The sequence below is a fragment of the Chrysemys picta genome, chromosome 17, assembly GCF_011386835.1.
Source record: "Chrysemys picta bellii isolate R12L10 chromosome 17, ASM1138683v2, whole genome shotgun sequence".
Classification (NCBI taxonomy): domain Eukaryota; kingdom Metazoa; phylum Chordata; order Testudines; family Emydidae; genus Chrysemys; species Chrysemys picta.
The window spans coordinates 21,591,416-21,618,597 of NC_088807.1; the positions used below are offsets into that span (position 1 = coordinate 21,591,416).

At 65.8% G+C, this 27,182-nt stretch overlaps 2 protein-coding genes across 7 annotated transcripts in view; one reads left to right on the top strand and one right to left on the bottom strand.

Moving 5' to 3' along the window:
• Nucleotides 1-30: 30 nt before the first annotated feature.
• LOC101944090 (brain-specific angiogenesis inhibitor 1-associated protein 2-like) lies at nucleotides 31-17,070 on the top strand. Of its 5 annotated transcripts, none has more exons than XM_065571681.1 (14): nucleotides 31-312; nucleotides 3,271-3,346; nucleotides 4,392-4,478; nucleotides 5,573-5,634; nucleotides 6,021-6,092; nucleotides 6,612-6,749; nucleotides 8,201-8,353; nucleotides 8,922-9,134; nucleotides 9,517-9,754; nucleotides 10,677-10,857; nucleotides 11,301-11,372; nucleotides 11,698-11,872; nucleotides 12,425-12,468; nucleotides 12,687-17,070. In XM_065571681.1, exons 1-14 carry the CDS (start codon nucleotides 265-267, stop codon nucleotides 12,757-12,759), a joined length of 1,632 nt encoding a protein of 543 aa, XP_065427753.1. In that variant the 5' UTR covers nucleotides 31-264; the 3' UTR covers nucleotides 12,760-17,070. The 5 variants fall into 5 exon arrangements, with proteins under 5 accessions (XP_065427753.1, XP_065427755.1, XP_065427754.1 ...); XM_065571680.1 differs by having other exon boundaries at nucleotides 34-312; nucleotides 10,674-10,857; XM_005312603.5 differs by lacking the exon at nucleotides 31-312 and adding an exon at nucleotides 2,840-2,859 and having other exon boundaries at nucleotides 10,674-10,857.
• The window catches only part of LMTK3 (lemur tyrosine kinase 3), a 16,618-nt gene continuing 6,362 nt past the window's right edge, over nucleotides 16,927-27,182 (bottom strand). The window contains exons 6-15 of one of the 2 annotated variants that reach the window (XM_065571678.1): nucleotides 26,930-27,014; nucleotides 26,299-26,447; nucleotides 25,886-25,970; nucleotides 25,523-25,644; nucleotides 25,015-25,164; nucleotides 21,512-23,928; nucleotides 20,467-20,789; nucleotides 19,890-20,004; nucleotides 19,310-19,543; nucleotides 16,927-18,865 (exon numbers count right to left, since the gene is read on the bottom strand). In XM_065571678.1, the coding sequence (XP_065427750.1) occupies nucleotides 18,849-18,865; nucleotides 19,310-19,543; nucleotides 19,890-20,004; nucleotides 20,467-20,789; nucleotides 21,512-23,928; nucleotides 25,015-25,164; nucleotides 25,523-25,644; nucleotides 25,886-25,970; nucleotides 26,299-26,447; nucleotides 26,930-27,014 (3,697 nt within the window). In that variant the 3' untranslated portion in view covers nucleotides 16,927-18,848. Of the gene's footprint in view, nucleotides 18,866-19,309; nucleotides 19,544-19,889; nucleotides 20,005-20,466; nucleotides 20,790-21,511; nucleotides 23,929-25,014; nucleotides 25,165-25,522; nucleotides 25,645-25,885; nucleotides 25,971-26,298; nucleotides 26,448-26,929; nucleotides 27,018-27,182 lie in introns of both variants that reach the window. The other variant, XM_065571677.1, reaches the window with a different exon arrangement.

Below are 27,182 nucleotides of genomic sequence, written 5' to 3' on the forward strand. Positions count from 1 at the left end.
TTCTCCCCCTCCTGGAATCCCCCCGCTTTCTGCGCCCCCACATCCCTCCCCATAAGCTCTGACCCCCAACCCCCACCCACCCCCTCTTTCCCCAGCTCCCCCAACCCCGCTCCCCTGCCCCCTCCCTTCCTGCCCCCCCAACTCCGCCCTCCCACCCGCTGGTGCTGCCGACCCCGCCCTCCGCCCCTTCCCTCCCCCCCCAGCCCTCCGGTCCCTGCCTCGGGGCTCGCTGCGTCCCAGCTCCGGCCGGTCCCCGGCGCCAGCATGTCCCGCTCCGACGAGGTCAACCGGCTCACGGAGAGTGTCTATAGGGTGAGCCCCGCCGGCTCCCCCCCCCCCGCCATTCTCCCCCCCCCCGCCGGTCTCTTCCCTGTTCCCCCCTCCGGCTCCCCCGCGCCGGTCCCTTCCCTACCCCCCCGGCCGGCTCCCACCCCCCGCCGGTCCCTTCCTTGCCCCCCCCCCGCCTCCTTCTATGCCCCCCCTCCGACCCCCCTTGCCTGCGCAGTTGGCCCCGGCCGCGCTTCCCGCCCCCCCCCCCCCCCGCTCCCTCCATCTCTCTCGCCCGGAGCTTTTCTCGGTTTCCCCCGCTGGAGTCCGGAGCCCCTTTGTTAGCCTGGCAGGGAAGAGTTTGGGGAAGTGTTTTGGGGAGGGGGGGTGACGGTGGAGGGTGCATATGGGGGGCTGGGTTCTGATCTCAGCGCCCCCCGGGGTCAATCCGGAGTCACCCCTGATTGCAGCGGGGCCAGGTTCTGACCTCAGCCCCCCCCGGGGTCAATCCGGAGTCACCCCTGATTACAGCGGGGTCAGGTTCTGACCTCAGCCCCCCAGCTCCATCCCAAGGCTTTTCACTGTGGAGATCAGGATTCCCCCTGGGGTTTTGACCCGTTCCTGTTCGGCAGGGAAGGAAAGGGGAAAACGAACCCACAAACGCTGGGGCGAGGGAGAGGGTCGGGGGGGTGGTTTCCTGCCCATGTCACTGGCTGGTTTATTTGGTGTCCACGGGGAGCATCAGGCGCTGGGGTCTCGGCTCCCTTCTATCCATCCAGCCATCCTCCCACACACCCTTCCATCCCCAGCTGCACCCCTCCATCCCCAATCTAATCGCTCCGTCCTCCCCCCAGTTATGCCAGCCACGGCTCTGGCCCTGGGACCCCTCCTTGCCTCCCCCTCCATGCAGCCCCCAGGATGGGATCTGATGCCCAAAGGGCTGGTGTGCTGAGCACTGTGGGAGGGGCTGCACCTTGTGTGGCTCCTGTCCCAGCTGACCAGGAGCCTGGGGGATTAGATGGGGGGGGGGGCGCTGCAATTTCTGGCTGGATCAGATTCTTTCAAAAGGCTAATTCGTTCCCGGGGAAACGGCCTGTGGGAGCTGAGAGAAATCGGGCTGGGCTCCAGACGCCTCTTGGATCCGCTCCCCCCCCCCCCCAGCCTGGGGGCCAGGAAACAGCCCCTGCTCAGGGCCCCCCCGCTACACCCCCTCTGGCTCCAGTGTTTCCATGAGGCGGATCAGTCCATCTGTCTGTCCTCATCCCTCCGTCTACATGTCTAGCGATAGCTACATGTCCTCGTTTGTTATTGTAGGGCCTACGTAGGCTGCTTTGCCATTGTAGGGTTGCTTGGGAACCCAGGAGTCCTGGCTCCCAGCCCCCCCAATCACTAGACTCCCTTCCCCTCCCAGAGCCAGGGAGAAAACCCAGGAGTCCTGGCTCCCCCTCCCCCACGGGGACAGTCTTTGCGCCCGACCCGCTGTCCCCAAAGCCATCGGGCTGAGCCGACTGATCCGGGCTGAGCCGGCGCTGGGCTCCCGTGTGTCGGGCGGGGAAGGGCTGGCAGCCGGCCGCAGCCCAGCGCCCAGGGCCTCCGCTCCAGCCAGGCGCCCTCCTGCTGGGGCAGCCAGGCCGGGCCTGGCACTGATATGCCCTCAGCCGGCCCCGTCTGCCACCTGCTGGGGATTAGGGGCGCCAGAGCCCCGGGGCTCAGTATAGTGTCTGTCCTTCCCCTCTCCGTCCCTCCCTCCCCCCCACCCACCATCATCTGTCCATCCATCTTCACACCCCCCACCCCTCTGTCCATCCGTCCCCCTGCCCCTCTGTCCATCCGTACGTCCACCCCCCACCCCTCTATCCAGCTGTCCGTCCATCTTCACACCCCCCACCCCTCTGTCCGTCTGTCCCCCCACCCCTCTGTCCATCCATACGTCCACCCCCCACCCCTCTATCCAGCTGTCCGTCCATCCCTCCCCCCCACCCCCCATCAGCTGTCCATCCATCTTCACACACCCCCATCTGTCCGTCCGTCCCCCCACCCCTCTGTCCATCCGTACGTCCACCCCCCACCCCTCTAGCCATCCATCCCCGCACACCTCCTCATTTCTCCCTCTCTCCGTCCATCCACCTGTCTGTCCATCCCCATACTCATCCCCTCCACCCACTGCTCTGTCTGACCATCCCCATATGTGCTCCATCCATCCGTCCGTCCATCCCCATTCCCATCCATCCTGCTCCACACACTCCCTGGATCCGTCCCTCGCTCCCCCTTCTAGCACCCCAGTCACCCCTCCAAGTGTCACTTTGCTTAGGAATAAAATGTCTTGGTGTCCTACAATGTAAATCTTCAAAAACAAGGAGTCTGGTGGCACCTTAAAGACTAACCGATTTATTTGGGCAGAAGCTTTCGTGTGTGAAAAACCCACTTCTTCAAATGCAAATGCGATGTAAATCCTGCCACCCCCAACCCAGGATACCCAGCCCCTGTGCCCCACCACAGAGGGGTCGCATCCTGGTGTCGGGTGAGGGGTCCCTGTAAACCCAGCCCACGCACCCCACCCTAGAGGGACTGCATCCCGGCACCAGCCAATGGGTTCGTGTATATCCAACCCCCGTGCCCCACCCCAGAGGGGCCATGTCCCAGCACGGGGCAAGGGGTCCCCGTATACCCAGCCCCTGCACCCCACCCAAGAGGGGCCATGTCCCAGTGCCGGGCGAGGGGTCCCCGTATACCCAGCCCCCCGCCCCACCCCAGAGGGGCCGGGTCCCAGCATGGGGCGAGGGATATACCCTGCGCCCCACCCCAGAGGGGCTTCGTCCCAGTGCTAGGCGAGGGGTCACTGGATAACCAGCCCCCTGCCCCAACCCTCCTGGTATCCGCCCTCCCCTTGTGCCCCCCCATGGTATCCTGTCCCCCCTGTCCCAGGGGGGTTGGGGCCCCGTCCCAGCGCCGGGTGACAGCACGAGCACTGTGGAGCTGTGATCACCCCCCTGTTTGGTGCAGGTGATTCTGGACCAGTTCAACCCCGGCCTGAGGAGTTTTGTCACGATGGGGAAGAGTTACCAACGAGCACTCTCAGGTAAACCGTGATTTCCCCACGGACCCCCCAGCCCATCCCAGCCCTGGGGCCGGATGGGAGCCAGCGCCCCCTAGAGGGGAAAGGCCCCTGTCACGGAGTCCCCGGGCGATGCTCTGGAACTGCTCCCCACAAAGCCAGTCAGGACTTTGGGGAGCCTCCTCTCCCTCGGAGCAGACTGTCTTCAGGGCAAGAAGCTCACACGGCTTCACCCTCCTGGGTCTCTCCCGGAGCATTCAGCATATGCCCCTCCGTGTGCTTCCCACAGCGAGTCCGCCCAGGTGGGGTCCTGGGGAAGCCAGAGGGTCCTGCACCCCCACTTCGCAGTCAGACGTGACTCTCAGCCAGCCAGTAACACAGAGGTTTATTAGATGACAGGGACATGGTCTAAAACAGAGTTTGTAGGTACAGCGGCGAACGGGACCCCTCGGCCGGGTCCATTCTGGGGCCCAGCGAGCCAGACACCCACGTCTGCACTCACTCCTAGTCCCCAGCCAGCTCCAAACTGACACCACTTCCAGCCCCTCCTTCTCTGCTGAGTTCCTGTCCCAGGCCAGGAGGTCACCGGCTCTCTTTGTTCACCTTTAGCTATTCCCTTGCAGGGGGGAAGGGCCCCAGCCATTTGTTGCCACGATACAGAGTGTCGGCCATTTATGCACACTGGAGACTTAAGAAATGCATAGGGGAAACTGAGGCACCCACACAGTATTCAGAGGAAACATTAAGAACAGTCCCACTTGCGTCTCAGCCCCGTGCCCCATTTCCCACCCCCCTGAGCCAGCCAGTCCCTGCCCTGGGGCCGGATGGGAGCCGGCGCCCCCTAGAGGGGAAAGGCCCCATGTCCCATTCCCTGCCCCCCTGAGCCAGCCAGTCCCTGCCCTGGGGCCGGATGGGAGCCGGCGCCCCCTAGAGGGGAAAGGCCCCATGTCCCATTCCCTGCCCCCCTGAGCCAGCCAGTCCCTGCCCTGGGGCCGGATGGGAGCCGGCGCCCCCTAGAGGGGAAAGGCCCTGTGTCAATCACTCCCTCCTGTGCTCTCTCTCCCGGCAGGGGTGACCGTAGCGGCCAAGGGTTATTTCGACGCCCTGGTGAAGCTGGGGGAATTGGCCAGCGACAGCCAAGGGTCCAAGGAACTGGGTAGGTGATGCCTGGGACAGAGGGCTGGGTGCGGGGAGGGGGCTGGGCCGTCTGCTCGAGGGCAGATCCACGGGCCCATCTACCCCGGTATCCTGCCTCCTCCCTGCCCCCGGATCAGAGCTATGGGCCCAGGGCCCCTGGCATCCCACCCCCCACCCCACCCCCCAGATCTCCGTGCTGGGGGGTTCCTGCTGCAGGAAGATGTTGTTTTCCTGCTGGAAGCCAGGATTTCCTCCCATCTCCACTCCCCCATCCGGGGCTGGGCCGGCCTTGGACTGTGTGGGGGCAGGGGAGTGTATCCGTGTCCTGAGAATTCCCCCCTCCCCCCCACCCCGCCACTACCATAGCTCAAGGCCCAGCCGTCCCCCTTCGCCTTGCCTAGCAACCCCCACCCCCAGGTTCCAGCTTTAACCCTTCACGGCCTGGGGGGCCAGCTCCCCCCCCACACTCTGCTGCCAGGGCCTAAATGTCCCCTCCCCCAGGGTGTGACCTGCCTGGGGGGTGGGAAGGGGGAGTTGAGAGGCTGGGGGGGCTCAAAGAGGCGGTGAGGGTGGAGTGAGGGGGGCTGAAGGGGGGATTGTGTCCCTCTGCCTCTGGGGGAGGGGGCCATGGTGCACATTGGGGTTGTGTGCATGTGGGGCGGTGCATGCAGGGGTGATGAACCGGGGTGGGGGAGTGTAGCAGGTGGTGGGTGTCTGGGAATTTGGAGAGGGGATTGTGGGTGTGCAAATTGTGGCAGGTGTGTGCAGGTTGTGGGAGGGGTGTGTGTGTGGGGGGTGTGCAGATGGTGGGAACCGGAAGGTGGGTGTGCGCAGACGGGCAGAGTGCGAGTTGTAGGGCAGTGTGGGGGTGACCGCGGGGAGCCCCCACATTGTGTGACCGGCTGTGGGGGGGAGCCGGCCCCGCTCGCCAAGGCTAACGTGATAGTGCCGGGCGTGTGCGGGCGATGTGTGTTAACGGGTGGGGGGCCCTGCTCACACGCGTGTGGGAAAGGTGAGCCTGGCCCCGGGTGAGGGGGGCAGATGGGACCAGGGGATTATGGGATAGATTAACGCCCCCCCCACACACACACCTGTCGTTTCCCCGTCCCCCAGGGGACACCCTGTTCCAGATGGCCGAGGTGCATCGCCAGATCCAGGTGCAGCTGGAGGAAACGGTGAGTATCTCCCCCCCCCCCCGGCATCACGTTATCCCTCCCCCCCCCGGGTTACCCTCCCCAGCCCCCAGCTAGCTCCCCACCTCCCCAAAGCCCTGGGGCGCCTCCCACCCGCCCTCGCTGCCTTCTCAGCCCCCCCCACAGGACCCCCCCACACACACACCCAGAACTGCTCATTCACGGAGAACAGTTGGGGGGGGGGACCCTGGGTTCTTAGCAGGGGGGCGGGATGGGATACCATGGGGGGCACAAGGGGAGAGGGGATACCGGGAGGTTGGGGTGACATGAGGGGGGGATATCATGGGGGAGATGTACTGGGGGGGGAGGGGATCCCTTGTTCACTGTCCCCCTCTCGCCCCCCTACTCTGTTCCCCCCCCCCCCGTAGCTGAAGCTTTTCCACTCGGAGCTGCTGGCCCAGCTGGAGCAGAAATTGGAGCTGGATGTGAAGTACCTGCTGGTGAGAGGCCCCCGTGCGGTTCCCTCCAGCCCTGTGGGGGGGCCCCGGTCCGGTGCCTGCTGCCCCCCTGCACCCACCAGCGCCCCTGCACCCAACCCAGCGCCCCTGACTCTCCTCCAGACCCCCCATGGACCCCCCATTTTCCCCTTTCCAATTTCCCGCCCCCACCAAAGTCTTTGGCCCATTGTGGCTGTGAAACGGGTTTGCCAGCTCCCTGCCTCAGTTTCTCCAATAGCACCATTCATAAATTCAGACACAGATTGAGGTCCCTGTCACACTGGGTGTTGCGTGCGCACACACACACACACACACCCGTGACTGAGATGTGGGGGGGTCCCCGTCACGCTGCATAGAACCCCCTCTGACTGAGATCTGGGGCGGGGGTCCCTGTCGTACTGGACGCTGCACAGACCGAGCTGGTCCTGCTTAGGGTCCTGGGGAGTCCCGTTCTCTCTCCCCCCAGCCCCGTCCCCGGGGCGAGCTGACCCCCCCCCCCACCGCTCTCCGGCGCCCCCGCAGGCCACCCTGAAGAAGTACCAGAGTGAGCACCGGGCCAAGGCGGAGGCCATTGAGAAGTGCCAGGCCGAGCTGAAGAAACTGCGCAAGAAATGTCAGAACAGCAAGAACCCCCAGAAATACGGGGACCGCGAGGTGCAGGTGAGGGGGAGTGGGGCTGGGGGGGGCATGAGGTGCAGGGGACGGGGGGGCTGCAGGGGGAGGGTCTCCCGCGGGGTGGGGACTAGGAGGTGCTGGGGAGGGTAAATCTGGTGGGGGGCACTTAATCTGGGAGCAGGGTCTGGAATAGAGCCGCCCCGAACATGCCCGCACATGAGCCCAACACGCTAAAACACGGGGAAACGCTAACACGCATGGCGCACACGGTGTTCCTGGGTTGGAATGAGGTAGGCGTGTAATGTACACGCCAATGCGCAGTACATATGTGACAGACACCCACACCCAGGCACATGCGTGAGCACACAGGCACTGGGAAAAGCCTCTATACCTCCAGGGCTGGCCGACCGGGGGGAGAGGGGGGCAGAAAGGACCCCAGGCCACAACCCCCCGTCTCCTCAGCCCCCCCAAGGGGCCCCTGGCAGCGAGGGGCAGAGCTTGGGAAAACAATGGGATCGGCCAGGCTCCCGCAGGAGACACCGGGCCGTCACGTCCGGCCGGAAACCGCAGCAGGATGTCAGCGCCGGAGGCGGGGGGAGGCCGGGGCAGCTTGGGAGCTCCCCCGCCCCACTCCCTGTGGCGCCCCCGGCGGGTAGAGGCGGGCGTTGCTGTCTTGGGAATGGTGGCTCGGGGCGCGGGCGGGATCGGGGCCCCGAGGGGCTCGCGGCTCTGAAGGGTTTTAACATTCTTTGGCCAGCTGGTGCCTGGGACCCTAATCTCCATAAGGGGCTTTGGATGGATGGATTGGGGGGGGGCGGGGACATACGCTGGGGGGCACCCACATGGGGTGCAGGGGGAGACACAATTGGGGGATGCGGAGTGGAATAGTTTCTGGCAGGTGTCTCCTGCCCCTCCCCACGTAGTTCTCTGCCCCCCGCCTCTGCTCAAGGGTCTCCCCCCCCCCCCCGCACTGCCTCCCCTCCCCCCTCATTAGCATGTCAGGCGCCTGCTCCTTCCCCTCCCCCCCGCCCGCTCCCCGCCTTGGCTCTGGAAGGCCCCCCTTTGTCGGCACCCATTGCCTGGGGAACCATTACTTCGGGGTCACGGCCCCCATTCTACAGGCTGCCAGGGGGAAGGGGGGAAGTGGGGTTGGCAAGGGGTGGTGGTGGTAACCCTTTCCCCCCCACCAGGGCCTGCTATGGGGAGGGGGGAAGGGGAGTGTGTGGGGGGGTGTTAACCCTTCCCCCGCCAAATCCAATGTGGAATGTCAGGGTCTGATGTGGGGGTGTTGGGGTCCAATGGGGCGTGTCAGGGTCTGATGTGGGGGGCTATTTGGGGTTTGATATGGGGTGTCAGGCCAATATGGGGGGATTATCTGTGGTCAGATGCAGGGTTGGTATCTAGGCCCAGCTCTGAAGTGGTGAGGTCTGATATTGGGGTGATTCCCCCCCCCATGCTCTGATGCCCCCTTGGGACTCTTTCCCCCCCCCCCCCAGTACGTAGAGGTGATGAGTGCCAAGCAGAGCGAGCTGGACCGTTTTGTGGCGGAGGGATACAAGGCTGCTCTGACCGAGGAGCGCCGGCGGTACTCATTCCTGGTGGATCGCCAGTGCGCTGTGTCCAAGCACTTCAGTGCCTACTATGCCAAGGTGAACTGCCCGCCCCATATCCCTCCATCCCCTGGGGAGGGGGCACGCACACCCGTATCCCTCTGCCCTGAATCCTTCCACCTGCTGGGGAGGGGGCCACACGCCCCGTATCCTTCCACCCCACATCCCTCCGTCCCGTAGCCTTCCATCCATTGGGGAAGGGGCTGCAAACCCCATATCCTTCCACCCCATATCCTTACACCCCATATCCCTCCGCCTGCTGGGTAGAGGTCACGCACTTCCCGTATCCTTCCATCCTGTATCCCTCCGCCCCCACAAAGAGCCCCCTAGTGGGACGTCACCTGCATCCTTCCATCTTGTGGGCCCCACCAGAGTGGGGGGGTACCTGGTGGGGGGCAGTGCGGATGAGTCCCCAGAGGGCAGCACAGGCCCCATGTTAGGGGGATGTGGGGGAGTGGTGTAGTTCCTATGGGGCCCTGGTTGGGGGTCGCGCTGTGGACTGGGTGCGGGGGGAGTGGGAGCCCCGTGGAGGGTGGGGGCTCCCCTGGCTGGGCATGTGGCGCAGTCTAGTGCCCCCCCTCACCCATCTCTGCCCCCTGCCCCGCAGGTGAAGGAGCTGCTGGGGGCCAAGCTGCCCGGCTGGCAGCAGTCCTGCGTCCAGCCCACCCGCCTGCCTGACCGCGCTCTGGCCCTGGTGAAGCAGACGGCCAACAACCCTGCCGCGCCCGTCATCTCCGACCCGCTGCCCGCCCCCCAGCCCCTGGAGGTGCCCCCCGAGCTGGCACCCCTGCTGGGGGGCGGCGGGCTGGCCCTCAACCACGTATGTCTCTGCCCACGGGGGATGGAGAGGGGCGCCATTGGCAGAGGGTGGGGCCCCTCGGGAAAGACCCGGACTCCTGGGTCCCCTTCCCAACAGGGATGGTGACTTGGGCACTACGGGAGAGGGGTAGGGTCCCCCTGGCACTGACCCGGACTCCTGGGTCCAGTCCCAAAGGGCAGAGCCCCTGAAACGGCGACTCAGACACCTGGGTCCATTTTCCAAGGGCAGAGCCCCTGGGAGGGTCACCCGGACACCTGGGTCCGTTTTCCAAGGGCAGAGCCCCTGGGAGGGTGACCTGGACACCTGGGTCCCCAAACCCAACTGGGAGGGTGACGCTGATCCCCAGTGAGCAGAGCCCCTCCCCCCGTCTCTCCCTCCGCAGCGCGTCTCACTGCAGGAAGCGACTCCGCTCCCCAACGGCGACTCTCACCGCACCCGGGGCTCCCGTGACCTGGGGCACCCGCCCGCCAGCGAGCTCCTCACCGTCCCGCTAGGCCTGCCGGCCCTGCAGCCCGCACCAGCCACGCAGACCCCCCCTCCGCCCAGGGCCAGCGACGGCTACTCCTGTACCCTGCCCATCCCCCGCAAAGCCTCCGCGGAGACCCGCCTCGCCACGCTCAGTAAGTGCCCGCCGGTGCCCCTCACTCCCGACCCGCAGCCCCTGCTAGCCCAGGCTCTGGGCTCCCCCCAGCCCTGCCGGTGCCCCTCACTCCCGACCCGCAGCCCCTGCTAGCCCAGCCCTGGGCTTCCCCCAGCCCTACCGGTGCCCCTGACTCCCGACCCGCAGCCCCTGCTAGCCCAGCCCTGGGCTCCCCCCAGCCCTACCGGTGCCCCTCACTCCCGACCCGCAGCCCCTGCTAGCCCAGCCCTGGGCTCCCCCCAGCCCTGCTGGTGCCCCTCACTCCCGACCTGCAGCCCCTGCTAGCCCAGCCCTGGTCTGTGCTGGCCAGCTCCGACATGTTTACTGCTGGAGCTGAGCCTGGCTGGCTCGTCCCATGTGTGACCCCAGATGGGGGCGTCCCAGCCCTCACTACTTTCCAGCCTCCCTGGCACATGGTGCAGGCTCTGTGGGGGATATTTTGGGGGGGAGTGTGACCCCATTCTGGGGGGAAGCTGCCCCCCCACCCCTCCAGGTCTGGGCGACTTGCCCAGCCTAAGCCAATTAAGAGTCCAGCGCTGAGCGGCTTGTTCCAATTTCGTATCCTGGACTGACCCGGCCGGGGCTGGGACGGGATTGGGGGAGGGGGGGGGGCTCTGCGAGTTCCTGGCCAGTCACACAGAACCCCCCCCCCCCGAGATCTCCTCTCCCCCCCCAATCCAGCTTTCATCTCTACCGCTGGTTCCCCTCCTCTGAGCTCCCGCAGGCCCTCTCATGTGTACCCCCGGGACACCCCAAGCCCCCCCCCCGATGCCCTCCTCTAAGATCCCCCCCCACATATCCCCCGTGTGCCCCTTTCTCAGTCTCTTGGCCCCTCTCCAGGGGCAGGGAGGGGGGGCAATCCCCAGCCTGACTCTCCCTTCTCTTCCCCCACCCCCCAGCAGAGAACAGGACCCTGCCGCGGGTCGGGGCGCTGGCCGAGCGGCGCCGGGTCCAGGCCGTGTTCTCCCACGCCGCCGGCGAGAGCAGCACCTTGCTCAACTTCCAGGAGGGCGACGTCATCGCGCTGCTGGTGGCCGAGGCCCGGGACGGCTGGCACTACGGGGAGAATGAGGCCACGTGCATGTGAGCCCCTCCTGCTTGTGCTAACGACTAGCCCCCCCCCTCTCCCACAGCTGGGAGAGAACCCAGGAGTCCTGGCTCCCACCCCCTCTCCTCTCCCCTCCTCTCCTCTCCTCTCCACCCCTTCCACAGCCGGGGAGAGAACCCAGGAGTCCTGACTCCCGTCCCCCCTCTCCTTTCCTCCCCCAGCAGGGGAGAGAACCCAGGAATCCTGGCTCTCAGCCCCTCCTCCCCTCCTCTCCCACAGCCAGGGAGAGAACCCAGGAGTCCTGGCTCCCAGCCCTCCTCCCCCACTAGACCCCCCCTCCTCTCTCAGAGCCGGGCATGATGGATCCGGGCTCCTGGGTTCCAAGTCCCCGGTCCAGATCTGTGAACTCAGCTGCCCCCTGGGGGGAGGGTCTGTGCGTGTCTCCATCCTGCCTGACCTCTGCTCCCCCCACCCCCAGGAAAGGCTGGTTCCCCTTCTCGTACACCCGGCCCGTCCCCCCTGCCGAGACCGCCGAGAAACCCCACGGCAGGTGAGCTGGGGGCTGGGCGTGCCACATGGTGGGAGGGGGGAGGAGGAATAGGGGTGACAGATGGAGGAGGCGGGGCTGGGACTGGGGGAGGCAGGGGGCTGGGAGAGGATGGGGGGGCCAGGCAGTGGTACTGAGTTGCGGGGAAGGGGTGGGGGAATGGGGCAAGGTAGAGGGAGGGGAGCAGAGCGGGATGGGGGGTGCTGAGCTGGTGGCAAGATGTGGGGCACAGAGAGGGGGAGATTGGGGCCAGGGTGGGGGGAGTATGGGGGGGCACTGTGTAGCTCCAGGGCCTCGTTTTAACCCCATCTCTCCCCCCCCACCCCAGTTTTCCCCTGAGCAAACTCAACAGCAGCAGCACGGGGACCCTGGACAAAGTGGGGTGCGTGGCCCCCAGCCCGGAGGGGGGTCACGGGGGGGCCACCTTGCGCTACGCCCCCTCCCCCCGCTCCAGCACCTTCCGCCAGCGCCCCTATAGCATGATGAACCCCGACCTGTCACAGGTGAGTTGGGGGAGGAGCTTCCAGGCGAGCGCCTCCCCACTTCTCTGGGCACAGCTCCTCCCCCCACCATCTCTCCTCCTGAGGCCTGGAGCCTGCTGCCCAGCCCTGGGCGCGCCCCGACCCTCGAGACTCCCCACCCACCCCCCAGCACCCAGCCACGCCTCCAGGGTGCTAGCCCAGCCGGGGGGCCCGTAGCCTCGGGAGCAGTTCCATTGCAGTGGCCGGGCACTTCACGTCGATGACCCTCCGTTGGTGGCGCTTTGCCTGCCCACCCCCGGGGTGCCAGGCTGGCCGGGGGCACAGGGGCCAGCAGCATGGCACGGAGACAGGGAGCGAATTGGTCGGTTGTCCAGTGCCCCCAAATTACCACCAAGGGGGCCCCACTGAGGAACCCCCCACCCCGTCCTCCTGCAATCCCCACCACCAGCTGCCACCTGGGGGCAAGTGTGAGCATTGCAGGGCCAGCCTGGTGATTGCCACGTGCCCCACCCCCTGTGCCCCCCGCCCCATCTCACCCTCCGGCTAATGTGATTCTCTCCTTCCTCTTCCCAGTTAGCGAACGAATTTGGGAGCCCCCCGAACTCCTCCCCATCCAGGTGAGAGCAGCGAGGTCCGCGCCCTGGGGCCCCCACCCCGGGGCTCTAAACCTAGGATTCTCCCCCCTCAATGGCCCTAGTGCCACATTCACCCCCCCCAACCCTCCACCTATCAGGATAACCTCCCCCCCGGGCACTAGCACCCAGATTTATGTCCCCCCCCCCCTTCAGCTCCCACTGAGGCTCCATGACCCGTGCCCTCTCTCTCCCCCCCCCAGGTCTAACCCCTTCGCTCACGTCAGGCTGAAGAGGACGGTGACCAACGACCGCTCGGCCCCGCTGATCCAGTGAGGCCCCGGGCACCCGCCGATCGCCCCCTGGGGGAGAGATGCCAGGAGCCCCCCGCTCGGGAAGGACTGGGGAACTGGCGGGGGGCCTCCCCCCTATGCAGCCCGCAGCTCCGTCTAGTGGCTGCTTTGCAGAAGAGCATCTCAACAGCCGGGCTCGGGCCGTATCACGCAGCGGGAGGGTTCGGGGTTCGAATCCTGCCGGCGATGCCTGGAGTGGGGGGAGCGGGAATGGAGCTGGGCCCCGGGGAGCCACAGGGTGGGGGAAGGGAGGGGGAGAGGCTGACCCCCGAGATAGAAATGCCTCCTGAGGGCTCTGCTATGGGTTACGTGTGTATCTGTCCGTCCCCCCTTGCACCCCTCTGTCATCTCCCTACACACATCCATCCCCTCTGCACTCCTCTGTCTGCCCCCAGGCCCCCCTCTATCCGTCTGTCCTGTGCACACATCCGTTCCCCTGCCCACCCCTCTACCCATCGGTCCCAGCTCCCCCAGGGGGGCTGCTACGCCCTAGCATTTCACCAGGCCTTCGGAGGAGCCCGAGGCCCTGCCCTTCCCCCCTGGGCTCCAGCCCCCCTGCTTCCACCTGGGAGCTCTGCCCAGCCGACCCGCCAGAGCCAGCCGCCTGGGGGAGCCCCTCACCCCCTGCAGGGCCCCCCGGTAGCGCTGCCCGGATGTGGGGAGCCCAGAGGTTCGCCATCCACCACTGCCTCGGGCCATTGTCCCTGCAGGGTTCCCGGCCGGAGCGTCCCTCCTCAGGGAGGTGAATTGCCCCGCGGCAGGTGGCATGTAACCGGGGGCAGGTGGCTAACAGGAGGCCGGTTTTTAAGCCCGGCTTCCGTGCCAGGCCAACGGGGTGAAAGTCGAGGGCAGAGCAGAAGGCGTCCAGAGGTGGGTGAAGGCGGGTCGGTGGGGAAGGGAAATCCCTGTCTCGCCCAGCGGCTGGAATCCGAGGGGACAACCGACGTGTGGCCAAGGGGGTGGGTGGGTCTAGCGTCCTTGAACAAGGCTCTGAAGCAAAGCCGGACGGGTCCAGGGGGAAGGGGGTGGTTAAAAGACAGGGGACAAAGCGGAAAGGGGCAGTTTTCAGACCGGAGAGCGGTAGATGGGGGGGCCCCTAGGGTCTGGGCTGGGCAGCGTACTCAGAAAGGCAAACGGGGCGAACGCTGAGCAAACACTTGCAGACGAGACAAACTGACTCCGGCTCGTTAAGTCCAAAGCACCCGGCGAAGTGCCCCCAAAAGATCTCCTCGAACAGGGGCACTGGGCCATGAAACGTGGGGTTGAGAAACATGACACTGGAAACCGTCATCCCAGACGGACCTACGCCAGGAAGGGATCTAGATGAGCAGGTACCACCCGAGACCGAGATGGCGGAGTCGGGATCGTTCGCTGCAAACGGCAGGTAACAGGAGGTTAGGAACCGTGAGGAAACGGGGGAAGAATCGGACAGACAACACCCTAGTGCCGCTCTATCAACCCAGGGCGCGCCCACCCCTTGAGTACGGCGGGCGGTTCGGGTCGCCCCAGCTCCAAACAGAGCTGTTGGCGTTGGGAAAGGTGTGGAGAAGGTCAGAGAAATGATGCGGGGGTGGAACAGCTTCTGCTGAGGAGAGACGAAAAGGACGGACACCGTTCAGAGACGGTGAAGGGGGATGTGAGAGAGGGCTGTGAAATCGGGACGGGGATGGAGACGGGGAACGGGGAAGTGCTAGTTACCCCTTCACGTGAGGTGAGAACCAGGGCTCAGCCGATGAAATGAAAACAAACCGACGGCAGCACCGTCAACCTGAGGAACTCCCTGCCGGGGGATGCTGGGAAGGGCGAAAGTCGAACGGGGTTCGAGAGTGGGTCCAGCACTGGTGGTCACGGGGGCAACCCAGGCTCTGGGTGTCCCTAAACCTCTGCCTGCCCAAAGCCGAGAGCGGCCGATGGGGGCGCTCATGCGACAGTCGCCCTGTTCTGTTCATTCTCCATGACGCAGTGGGTCCTGGCCACTGGCGGCGACAAGCCACTGGGCCGGCGGGACCCTTGGTTGGCCCCAGCGCGACTGTTCTTCCCTGGTCCTCAGGGGCCCGTTGGCTGTGTGGTTCCTCCGTCAATCAGGGTCGCTTCCAGCTGCCCCTTTAACACCCTGTTCATCCCACCCCCCGCGGTCCATGGCCCCACCCCCATGGCACCAGCTCTGTCCCGAGAGCAGCTTTGTAACCCTTCAGCCCCCACGGGGGAGCCGCGCAAATCACAGAGGGAAACTGAGGCAAACATGGGCCTCAAAAATATTACAGCAAATTTCCACTTCCTCATGCCATCCATCAATACGATTTTAGGTATGCGTCCATCCATCCCTCCACATCCCCTCTATCCATCCATCCAGCCCCCAACCCTTGTATCTATCCATCCATCTTCCCCCCGTACCCCCTCCATCCATCCCCCAAGCCCTGTATCTATCCATCCATCTTCCCCCCGTACCCCCTCCATCCATCCCCCAAGCCCTGTATCTATCCATCCATCTTCCCCCCCATACCCCCTCCATCCATCCCCCAAGCCCTGTATCTATCCATCCATCTTCCCCCCGTACCCCCTCTATCCATCCCCCAACCCCTCTGTCTATCTATCTGTTCATCCCCTGCCCCTCTCTCCATCCATCCATCTTCCCCCACACCACCTGTATATATTTAACCAGCCATCCCCCAACCCCTGTATCTAACTATCCATCCATCCCTTCTTCCACACCCCCTCTATCCATCTTACCCCCATCCATCCCCCAACCTCTGTATCTATCCATTCCTTCTTCCACACCCCCCTCTATCCATCCCTCCCAGCACACCCCGAACAGCTGTCTGTCTGTCCACCACCCATAGCTCTGTCCATTATGTGTCCACCTTTGCTCTATGTCCGGCCCTCTCCTGCTGACACAAGTTGCCTGGGATGGGAACAACCCCGGACACCCTGAAAAGTGCCTTGTCTGTCCCCAGCCCCACAGCTGGGCTACCTGCCGGGGGTGCGCTGAACTCTATGACCCCTCTTCTCTCCCCCACCCCGCCAGACTATGGCTGGAGGACGCTGTATTCAGAACTGCATCAAATAGAACCATGGATGCCCCCCCCAGGGGAGTGCAGCACCCCCTGCTGGGCACATGGGGGGGGGCAGCACCAGGCTGTGAGCTGGGGGGGGGGGAGGGCTCTGTTACAGCCTTGGTGTGACGGTGGGAATTACACCTAGACTGATACTAAACTGTGTGTGTGTGTGTGTGTGTGTGCAGCTGTCTGTGGCGCCCCCTGCTGGAGGGGCCGGGCCCTGCGCTCTGTGTGTGTCCCTGGCGCCCCCTGCTGGAGGGGCCGGGCCCTGCGCTGTGTGTCCCTGGCGCCCCCTGCTGGAGGGGCTGGGCCCTGCGCTCTGTGTGTGTGTCCCTGGCGCCCCCTGCTGGAGGGGCCGGGCCCTGCGCTGTGTGTGTGTGTCCCTGGCGCCCCCTGCTGGAGGGGCCGGGCCCTGCGCTGTGTGTGTGTCCCTGGCGCCCCCTGCTGGAGGGGCCGGGCCCCGCGCTCTGTGTGTGTGTCCCCCTGGCGCCCCCTGCTGGAGGGGCCGGGCCCTGCGCTCTGTGTGTGTCCCTGGCGCCCCCTGCTGGAGGGGCCGTGCCCCGCGCTGTGTGTGTGTCCCTGGCGCCCCCTGCTGGAGGGGCCGGGCCCTGCGCTCTGTGTGTCCCTGGCGCCCCCTGCTGGAGGGGCCGGGCCCTGCACTGTGTGTGTGTCTCTGGCGCCCCCTGCTGGAGGGGCCGGGCCCTGCGCTGTGTGTGTCCCCCTGGCGCCCCCTGCTGGAGGGGCCGGGCCCTGCGCTGTGTGTGTCCCCCTGGCGCCCCCTGCTGGAGGGGCCGGGCCCTGCGCTGTGTGTGTCCCCCTGGCGCCCCCTGCTGGAGGGGCCGGGCCCTGCGCTGTGTGTGTCCCCCTGGCGCCCCCTGCTGGAGGGGCCGGGCCCTGCGCTCTGTGTGTGTGTCCCTGGCGCCCCCTGCTGGAGGGGCCGGGCCCTGCGCTCTGTGTGTGTCCCTGGCGCCCCCTGCTGGAGGAGCCGGGCCCTGTCCTCTGTGTGTGTCCCTGGCGCCCCCTGCTGGAGGGGCCGGGCCCTGCGCTGTGTGTGTGTGTCCCTGGCACCCCCTGCTGGAGGGGCCGGGCCCTGCGTTCTGTATATGTCCCTGGCGCCCCCTGCTGGAGGGACGGGCCCTGCGTTCTGGGTGGGTACAGGGGGTGATGGGGCAAGCCCTTCTGTAGCTTGGACAATGCTGCCTCTGACCCCAATATTAATAAAGTTTAATTTAAATCCCTCCCTGAGGCCTCACTGAATACGGGGGGAGCCTGTCTCGTCCCTTCTACCCGCTCTGTTTGTCGCTGCATGCATCCTTCCAGCCATCCCCCCCATGTACCCCACACCTCCCCCCACGTACCCGCTCCATCCCGCTAGCCCATACAACACAGCACTCGACCCCTCCATCTGTCGCCCCACATCCTCCCCCCTCACACACCTCGCTCCCCCAAACCCCACCGCCATCCATGTGTCCAGCCTCCCCCATGACTCGCTGGCTCGCGGGTAGAAGACACTTGCGTTTTAATATTCACTCTTTTTTAATCTCTTTGTTCATTTTGGCAAATCAGGAGCAGGCCGAAGGCGGCGCCGGGCGAGACGCCAGACGTCTCCCCGTGCCCACGTATTTACAGACCTGGCCTTGTTTGGCAGCTGCCTTGGGGGGAGGGGCTTGGTTCTTGGGGGGGCAGGTGGATTTCCCCCCCCCCCAATGACAAACTGATCCAGAAACGTGTGCTGGAGGATGCCGGTGAAATCCAGGCCCACTTCTGACACAGGCTAGATAGGGCTGGGCAAGGGGGCGGGACACCGGGGTAGAGGGACCCATGGATCTGATCCAGGTGGGCAGGGAGGGGGGCTGGACACTGGGGTAGAGGGACCCATAGGTCTGATCTGGGAGGGAGGGGGCAGGATACTGGGTAGATGGGCCCCCTATGTTCCATTCCCTGCCCCACTGAGTGAGCCAGTCCCTCATCCTGGGCCCAGATGGGAGCTGGTAGTCCCTAGAGGGGAAAGGCCCCTTGCTTAACCCCATGTAACCCCAATGGGCCAAAGGCAGGGGGTGGGCCCCCAGGACTAGAAAATACACCCAGTGACCCTCCCCTGCAACAGGCTCTGTAACCCCCCCCCCCCCCCGACTCCATCAGGTTCCCAGTATAAACTAGTGATGCCCCCCCTCCAGTGCCGGTAATAACCCAGCAGCCGCCTGCACCAGCCCAGGGTCTCCGCTCAGCCCCCAGTACCAACCAGTGAGCGTCAGACCTTTTAGACAAACCTTCTTCCTGTCCCCCGCCCACCTTCATTCCCCCTCCCTGCTGAATCCCGGGGCCCCAGCTGATCGCCAGCTGCAGGTGGTGGGGGCTCCATCCTCAGTGCACATCCTGGGGGGGGCACAAAGGTGTCTGTATAACGCCCCCCCCTTCTCCATCTGTCCATCCGTCAGGCGGCGTCTGGTGCCAAGAGGGGGAAGCGGGTGGCAGCTTTGGGGCCTACATTCCACAGCGGGGGGGGGGCCCCATTGCTGATGAGTTATGGGGCTTTCCCCCCCTTTGTTTGAGACACAGAGTTAAACCGGTAGGGGGACCAATCCCAGCCCCCCCTGCTCTGGGGGGGGCAGTCTGAGCCCCCCATCCCGATACATAGCTCGCTGCCCCTTGAGGTTGGATTTGGCACAAGACAGTTTTGACAGCAAACTCCCGCGTGGGGGGAAGGGGGCAGAGAGGGGCACGGGGGGGGGGGCGGGTACATTCAGCAGCCTGGCTGCCCCCATCAGCTGAGTCACTGTAAAAAAATTGTCCAGAGAAGCGAGTCCTTGTGGGGACGCTCGGGGGGGGAGGGATCCCCAAAACGCTGGTCATGCCGCCCCCCTCCGGCCGGGCGCCAAAAAGGAGTCTCTGTGTCCCCCAGAACATGCCTGGCGCATGCGTCTCCCAGTCAGGCCAGGGGGTGAGGGTGCGGGGGGGGGGCAATGGCCCAGCGCCATCCCATGGAGTTCCTGATTGCTGGGGGCAGGTCCCCGCCTCAGTTCTCAATGGGGTCTGGAAGAGAAGGAGAGAGGAGCAGAAGGACAGAGCAAAAAGACCTGGATCAGCCCCATGGACCCATCACCCCAGTTCCCTGCCCCCAGATCACCCCCATGGGCCCATCTACCCTGGTGTCCTGCCTCCTCCCTGCCCCCAGATCACCCCCATGGGCCCATCTACCCTGGTATCCTGCCTCCTCCCTGCCCCCAGATCAACCCCATGGACCCATCTACCCTGGTATCCTGCCTCCTCCCTGCCCCCAGATCAACCCCATGGACCCATCTACCCTGGTATCCTGCCTCCTCCCTGCCCCCGGATCAGCTCCATGGGCCCATCTACCCTGGTATCCTGCCTCCTCCCTGCCCCCAGATCACCCCCATGGGCCCATCTACCCTGGTATCCTGCCTCCTCCCTGCCCCCGGATCAGGGCCCATCACCCAGGTCTCCCGTCTCACTCACTGGCTGTGGGCACCAGCTCGGTCTCGCGGGGGGCCAGGTGGGGCTCGAGGGCAGGGGAGACGGTGAAGCGGGAGAAGCGCAGGGCGTCCATCAGGCTGGGCTCCGCCCCCTTGGCCGGGAGTAGCGCGGGGGGTGGCGTTGGGGGGGCCCCCGAGCTGGGGTCCGTCACCATTGAGACGAAGGACGGGTTCTGGGCCATCAGTGGGAAGTCGTCGTCCCATTCGAAGCTGCCACCTGGGGGCAGGGGGAGGGTGAGAGGGGGCGTGGCCAGCCCCACCCCACTGCCAATGCCCCTTCCCCCACTGGTCGGCACAGCCAACGCCCCCTTCCCTTGGGGATATCTGGCTTGTATCTAGCCCCTCCCATCTCCTCTTGAGCCCCCACCTCCCTCTGGCTCAGCTCCCTCCTCCCCCCACCTTGGGGCACCATGGCAAGGGGGCGTCGACCAGCAGCTGCTGTTTATGGTGTATGCAAACGAGCATTTTAAAATATGCAAAACGAGCCCATGAAATAATTGGTGATGGCTTGGCCCTGCCCACCCCCCGGTAGCCACTCCCACCCCCCGTGGCGTGGGGCTCACTGAATCCGTCGGCGGGTGGGAAGGCCTCGAGGGCAGGCTGCCCCGCGGGGCCCTGGGTGGTGCCGCCCTCGCCCTCTGGGCCGCTCTGCGAGCTCAGCTCGTTGGTGGGCGTCTCCTAGGAGCAGATGGGGGAGAATTAGTGTGTTGGCCCCGCCCCCCTGGCCTGGCCCCACCCCCTTCCCATCACCCCCACACCCTGGGTTCCTCCCTATTCTTTGTCCCCGCCTTCCTACACCAGACTCCACCCCCTGCTCTCTTGGCCCCGCCCTCCATCCCCCAGGCCCCGCCCTTGTCCCCCAGTCCCCACCCTCACCTGTTCAAAGAGGTAGACGGTGACGCAATCAAACAAGGACACGACCTTGCGGTTCTGGTCCACCCCCTGTCCCCTGGTGCCCGCCCCATGCCCCAGGCCCCGCCCTCACCTGGTCGAAGTGGTAGACGGTAACGTCGTTGAAGAAGGTCACCATCTTACGTTTCCATTCCCCGTTCCTGGGCCTTGACCCATCCCTCAGGCCCCGCCCCCATCCCACAGGCCCCGCCCCCATCCCACAGGCCCCGCCCCAGGCCCCGCCCTCACCTGGTCGAAGAGGTAGACGGTAACGTCGTCGAAGAAGGACACCATCTTGCGTTTCCGGTCCAGCTCGGCAGCCTCCTCGGCCGAGCGCGGGGACTTGAGCAGCCCGCGCAGGTTGCGCCCATCATCCGAGTCGCTGACCACAATGGGGACGCCCCCGACACCCGGTGCCTCCTCATCCTCCTCCTCCTCGCCCGGCCCCGGCGCCCCCCGCCCGGCCCCCTCCTCCTCCGGCGCCAGCCCCCCACAGCCCTTCCGCCCCCCCGAGCCGGCGAAGGGCTGCAGGCTCAGCGGGGGCAGCGCCAGCGACAGGCGCGAGACCTTGGCTGCAGGCGGAGACGGGACAGGGGGAGAGAATGAGGGGGCAAAGGTCAGGGTAGAGAGGCAAAGGGAGAGAAGGGTGGAGGTGAAAGTTCAAGGGTCAGAGGGGGTGAGCACCCCTGTCCCCCATCCCTGCCGCCGTCCCCGTCTCCCCCACATCCTCTGTCCATCCATCCCCCCCATCTCCCGGCCTCCATCATCATCACCCACATGCTCCATCCATCCCTGCCACTGTCCCCACCGCTCCCCTATCCTCTGTCCATCCACCCCCAGTCCTCTGTCCATCCCCGCACATCCCCAGTCCTCCATCCATCCCTCCGTTCACCCCCCACACACACATACCTCCCGGTCTCCATCCATCCCTCCATCCATCCCCCACACCTCCTGGCCTCCATCTGTCCCCACCCCCATCCTCCATCCATCCCTGCCACTGTCCCCACTGCCCCCCCATCCTCAGTCCATCCACCCCCAGTCCTCCATCCATCCCTCTGTCCATCCCCCCACATGTCCCTTCCTCTGTCCGCAGAGGATACCCCTCTCCCTGGACGATCCCTCTCCTGTCCTTCCGACAGCCCCTCCTCTCCCCAGATGGTCCCCAACTCTTCCCCAGATGGCTCCCCCTCCTCCCAGTTGGTCCCCAATCCTTCCCCCAGACGGCTCCCCCTGCCCCCAGATGGTCCCTGCCCCCTCCCTCCGATGGCACCCCCGACCCCTGGCATCTCCCTACCTTTGATGTCCTCACTGCCTGGGCTCCCTGCCGTGCTGAAGTCCAGGTGGGGCTGCGGCTGCTCAGAGGCTGGGTTGGCCCCCTCGGGGCTGGGGACAGGGGCCTCCCCGCTCGGCTCCGGCACCCCCTGGCCGTCCAGCTGCCCTTCCTCGCTCTCTGCCCCCTCCTCCTCTTCCTGGGGCGGCCCATCTGCCACCTCCCCGCCGCCCCCTTCCTGCTCGTCTCCAGAGCCCCGGGCCCCCTCGGGCTCCAGGGCCCAGAGCCGGATCACGGCCTCCTCCTTGGCAGCTGGGGCCCCGGACGCCAGGGTCCCCAGGTCCCGGTGGTTGCAGAGCAGGTTGCGGGTGATGTTCTCCCGCAGCGACACCAGCAGCTGCTCCTTGGACACCTGCACCACGAAGCCGGCCTCCAACTTGGCCGGCGCCGGCTGCCCCCCGCCTTGCCCCGCCGCCGGCTCCTCCTCCTCCCCCCGGCCCCCCTCCGCCTCGCCGTCCGAAAAATAGGCCGAGTCCCGGTGGGTCGTGGCCAACCCCCGCCCTGTGCCCGCTTCCTCCTCGGCCCCCGGCGTCTCCTCCGACAGTGTCAGGTCGCTGGTGGACTCCGAGATGGGCGTGGGGGGCAGCTGGGCGGCATCTCCTTGCCCGGGCGGCTCCCCGTCCTCTTCCTCCTCGGGCTCCCGGACGAGGAGCTCCGGGGAGAAGGTGCTCTCCGTCTCGTAGCCGCTGTCGGGGAACTTCTGGCCCGGCGAGGAGAAGCGGGAGGCTGGGCTGCAGCCCTCGGAGGAGCTGGTGTTGGAGGGGAGATCCAGCGAGTCCCCGGAGTCCAGCGGGCCCCTCCGCCGGCCCACTGGGGCTGGGCCAATCTCCAGCCTGGCCGCGAAGCCGTCTGCGGCCTCGGGCACGATGGCGATGGTCTCCTCGTCGGCGCTCTCCGCCAGCGTGGCCAGGGGCGGGATCTCCACCGGCACAATGACGCTGCAGCAGGTGGCGGTCAGGCCGGGGAAGGGCGAGCCCGGCGGCCGCCCGGCCGCCCCCCGCTTGGGGTAGTCCTGGAGTTCGTAGCTCACCACGGCCGTGCCCATCAGTGGGTCGTAGAACGCCGAGGGAGGGGGCGGCACCCCGGCCAAAGGGGGTGGGGCGAGCGGCCCGGCCCCGCCCTCTCCGGCCCCGGCGGGGCCCTCTCCCAACAGGATGGGGCAGTCGGACAGGGAACCCCGCTCCACCTTGAGGGAGGAGTCGTCCTCGGTGCCATAGCTGTCGCGGTGGGGCCGGGGGATGGGGGCGTGGTTGCTCCAGCCACTCACAACCTCCCCCCGGCCCGGGGCGCAGCGGCAGCGCCCGCCCCGGCTGCAGAGCGGGCAGAGCAGGGGGTTGCGGCGCCCGTCCCCGCCGCTGCTGGCGTCCTCCCCGTCCGTGCTGCCGGCCGAGCTCTGCTCCTCCATCAGGGAGGGCTCCCGGTCCCAGGGGGGCGAGGGGCGGAACTCCGAGGGGTCCCCCGCCAGCGTCTCCCCGGCCCCCCGCTCCTCCAGCCCCTCGCAGTCCCAGCCACGCTGCTGTTCCTCCAGCTCCTGGTACACGTGGAGCAGGGACTCCCCCAGGAAGATGCCCCCCGGCGCCGGATCCGTCAGCGAGGTCTCCTGGATCTCAGCCCGGAAGGGGTTGGCGCTGCGCCGGGCTGGCTCCCGAGACACCGAGATGAAGGGGTTGGTGGCACCAGGGGCCCAGCTGGCCGGCCCCTCCGGCAGGAGGTGGGGGAGGTGGTGGTGGGCCGGGGGCGGGGGGCTGCCCCGGATCTCTTCGATGGGGTCCCAGTCGGAAGGGAAGAGGGGCTCTGGCGGGGAGCCGGGCACCCCGTATTGGCGCTCGTAGACGGGGCTTGGGGTGCCGACGGTGCCCTCGGGCCCTTCCCCCTCGCCGTGCTCCTCCAGCCGGATGTAGTACTCGCTGCTGACCGAGGGGCTGCGGGCGCTAATCACTGGGACCACGCTGGGCGTCTCCAGGCTCTGCCGTGCTGGCGCCTCGTAGAAGGGGTTGGCGCCAGGCACGGCCAGGCCGCCGTTGCTGGAGGGGGTGGCCCCGGGGGCCGGGCCGGCCTTCCAGCGCCCCAGCCGGGCCTTCTCCCACATGTACTCGAAGTTGAGCCCCCGGCTGCTCTCGGTGACAGTGAGGACGTCGTCCAGATCGGCCCCCTGGAAGCCATCCAGCAGCGGGTAAGCCGAGATCTCCTCCGAGCGGCGCCGGTGTGGGGGGGAGGCGGCCGGCGAGCGCTTGGGCTTCAGGGCGTTCCAGCGCCACTCAAAACTTTCCTCCGCCTGCGCGTGGCAGCGCTCCGTCAGCAGGTAGGTCAGCTGCAGGTGCAGCTCCTCCAGTGTGGGGCGCTGTGGCGCCGGCAGCCAGCATGACTGCATCACCTCGTACCTGCAATGGGAGGGAGAGGGGGCGGTCAGGGCAGGGAGGGACAGAACAGTCAGAGAACAACAGTCGGAAAAAGAACAGCTGGAGAAGTGGAATAACCACCGGAGAGATAGAGACAAGAGTCGGGAATAAGGCAGCTGTAGAGACTGAAGAACAGCCAGAGAGACACAGAAGGACCAGCAGAAAACAACAGCCGGAGAGACAGAGAAACAGCTGGAGAGAGGTGAAAGAACAGTCTGAAAACAACTGCCAGAAAGAGACAGAACAATCGGTAAACAGACAGAACAGTCAGAAAGTAACAGCCAAAGATACAGAAGAACTGTCAGAAAGAGGCAGAAGAACATCCAGAAAAAAAATCAGAGAGAGACAGACGAACAGTCAGGGGGAAAAAAACAGCCTGTCAGAGAGAGAGAGAAGAACTGCTGGAGAGAGAGAAAACAGTCAGGAAATAACAGCCAGAGAGAACAGCTGGAGAGAGAGGCAGAAGAACAGTAAGAAAATAACAGCTGTAGAGACAGAAGACCAGTTGGTGACAGAAGACAGAAAAAATCAAGAGAGACAGAAAAAAACAGTCCGAAAATAACAGCCAAAGAGACAGAGAAGAACAGTCAGAAGCATCAGCTGGAGAAACAGAAGTCAGAAAGAGCAAGAGGGGAAAAAACAGCCAGAGACAGAAGAACAGCCAGAAAAAAACCCCAAGAAAAGTAGAAAATAACATCTGTAGAGACAGAAAAACAGTCGGAAATGGAAGAACAGTCAGAAAAAAACACTCAGAGAGAGGGAGGCAGAGGACCAGTTGGAAAACAACAGTCAGAGAGAAAGAAGAACGGTCAGAAGAGAACAGCCGGAGACACAGAGCAAAGCAGGACAAGACGAATGGGAGAAAAGGACCAGTGACGGGCCCCAGTGACAACCCAGCCAGGAACCACCTGCCGCTGTCAGCGATGGAAGAGCCCGTCAGGCGCACACCGAGTCCGGTGGTCCTCAGCCCTACCAGGCTAGGGTCGTGGCCAGCCAGCTCCCCACTGGGACCTGCCGGGGAGGTGGGGCAGCTGTGGGACAGCTGTGGGACAGGGACCCAGCACTCACCAGTAGTCAGAGTAAGGCAGCTTCAGGCGCGGCTTGGCCAGCTTCATCTGCTGCTCTTTGATGACGAAGGCGAGAACCTCCTCGTCCGACAGGTGCCGGTAGGGCTGGCTGCCGAATTCAAACAGCTCCCACATCGTCACCCCCAGGGACCTGGGCAGAGCAGGGTTACGGGGTGAGTGCAGGGACCCTTGCCCGGCCCTGAGATGCAGCAGCTCTGGGGTGGGGCGCGGGGGCTGGGTATATGGGGACCCCTCACCCGGCACTGAGATGCAGCCACCTCTGGGGTGGGGCTGGGTATACGGGGACTCCTCGCCCGATGCTGGGACGCGGCCCATCTGGCGTGGGTGCGGGGGCTGGTTAACAGCCATGTAGAACAGGTAGCTCTGGGACAGCGATCCCCCCAAAGCTTCCCCCTCACTGACCCTTTGCCCCTGAGGCTGGGGGCGGTCCCGGCTGCCCGGGGGCTTAGCAGGGTGCAGAAGGCGCCAGGACACAGTGCGGGACTCACCAGACGTTGCTCTCCTTGCTCTGATCCACCACCACGAGCGTCCCGTGAACTTCGTCCAGCAGCTCCGGCGCCACCCAGCGCAGCGGTATCCACAGCCGGTCGGGGGTGATGTAATAATCCTCCTGCGTGGTGGGGAGGGGTCAGCACTGGGCAGGAAACCCCCCCACCCCGCCCCCGAGTCCCCAGTGCCAGCCAGTCCCTGCCCTGGGGCCGGATGGGAGCCAGTGCCCCCTAGAGGGGACAGGCCCCGTGCCCCAGCCCCACACCCCTGAGCCAGCCAGTCCCTGCCCTGGGTCCGGGTGGGAGCCGACGCCCCCTAGAGGGGAAAGGCCCCATGCCCCATCCCCACCCCAGGGCTCTCACCTTGTAGTTGTTGTGCGAGAGGCCATAGTCACCGACACGGACGGTGAGGTCGGAGGTCAGCAGACAATTCCGCAGGGCCAGGTCGCTGTGGGGGAACGTGGGGAGACCCCAGTCAGCCGCAGGCAGCATCCCCATGGGACACCCCGTCTGTGTCCCACCTGCCCTGGGGAGAGCTCTGCCTCCCAGACACCCCCCGCTCTAACCCCGCCACCCCCCTCCCCTTCCAAAGGTGGGCAAGAACCCAGGAGTCCTGGCCCCCAGTCCTCCCTGCTCTAACCACTAGATCCGCCTCCCCTAGCGGAGGTGGGATAGAACCCAGGAGTCCTGGCGCCCAGGCCCCCCTCCTGGCTCTAACCTCCCAAATCCCCTCCCCTCCCGCGGCCGGGAGAGAACCCAGGCGTCCGGGCACTCACCTGTGGATGTAGTTGTTCTTGTGCAGGTGCAGCAGCCCGAGGGTGAGCTCATAGGCCATGCGCTGCAGCGTGCCGAGGTCGCGGGTCAGCAGGTCGGGGGTCAGCCCGTCTGCCTGGCACTGGGCTCGCAGGTAGCGCTTCAAGTCGCCCTGGGGCGACGGGGGAGGGATGGGGGGGGAGGTCAGGCAGGCCGGGGCACGGATGGGGGCACCGGGGACCCCGCAGGGGCCACTGTACCCCTCCAGCAATCGGGAGCAACGTCGGAGCCCCCAGCTTCGTTAGCACCAGCCACGGCAGCTGGTGGAGACTCCCCACCCAGCTTCCGGCATTGTGGGGCTATGACACACAGGTCGGCAGTGTGCGCTGCTCTCAGGAGAGGGCACACTCCCCTTCTCGGACACACACACAGTGGGGAATTCTGATCCCAGCCATCAGGGGGCAGCAGGACACTCACACTCACACACACACACACACACACACACACACACACACACACACGCACACACACACGGCAGTTCTAAACCCAGCCACCAGGGAGCAGCGGGACACACACACACAGAGCAGTTCTGAGCCCAGCCACTAGGGGGCAGCGCTCCCCCCCATCCCCACGGCAGCCCCCGCCCGCGCTCACCAGCTGGCAGAACTCCATGATGAGCAAGAAGGGGATGGTCTCCGTGCACAGCCCCAGACACTGCAGGATGTTGGGGTGCTGAAGGCTTCTTCAAAGCGGGGGGCGGGGGAAGGAGAGAGAGAGAAAGCACTGTCATTCCTCATGGCCACAGCAGCACCCGGACGCCTGGGTTCTATCCCAGCATTCTATGTGGTGGTTAGAGTGGGGAGGGGGCTGGGAGCCAGGACTCCTGGGTTCTCTCGGCAGCTCTGAA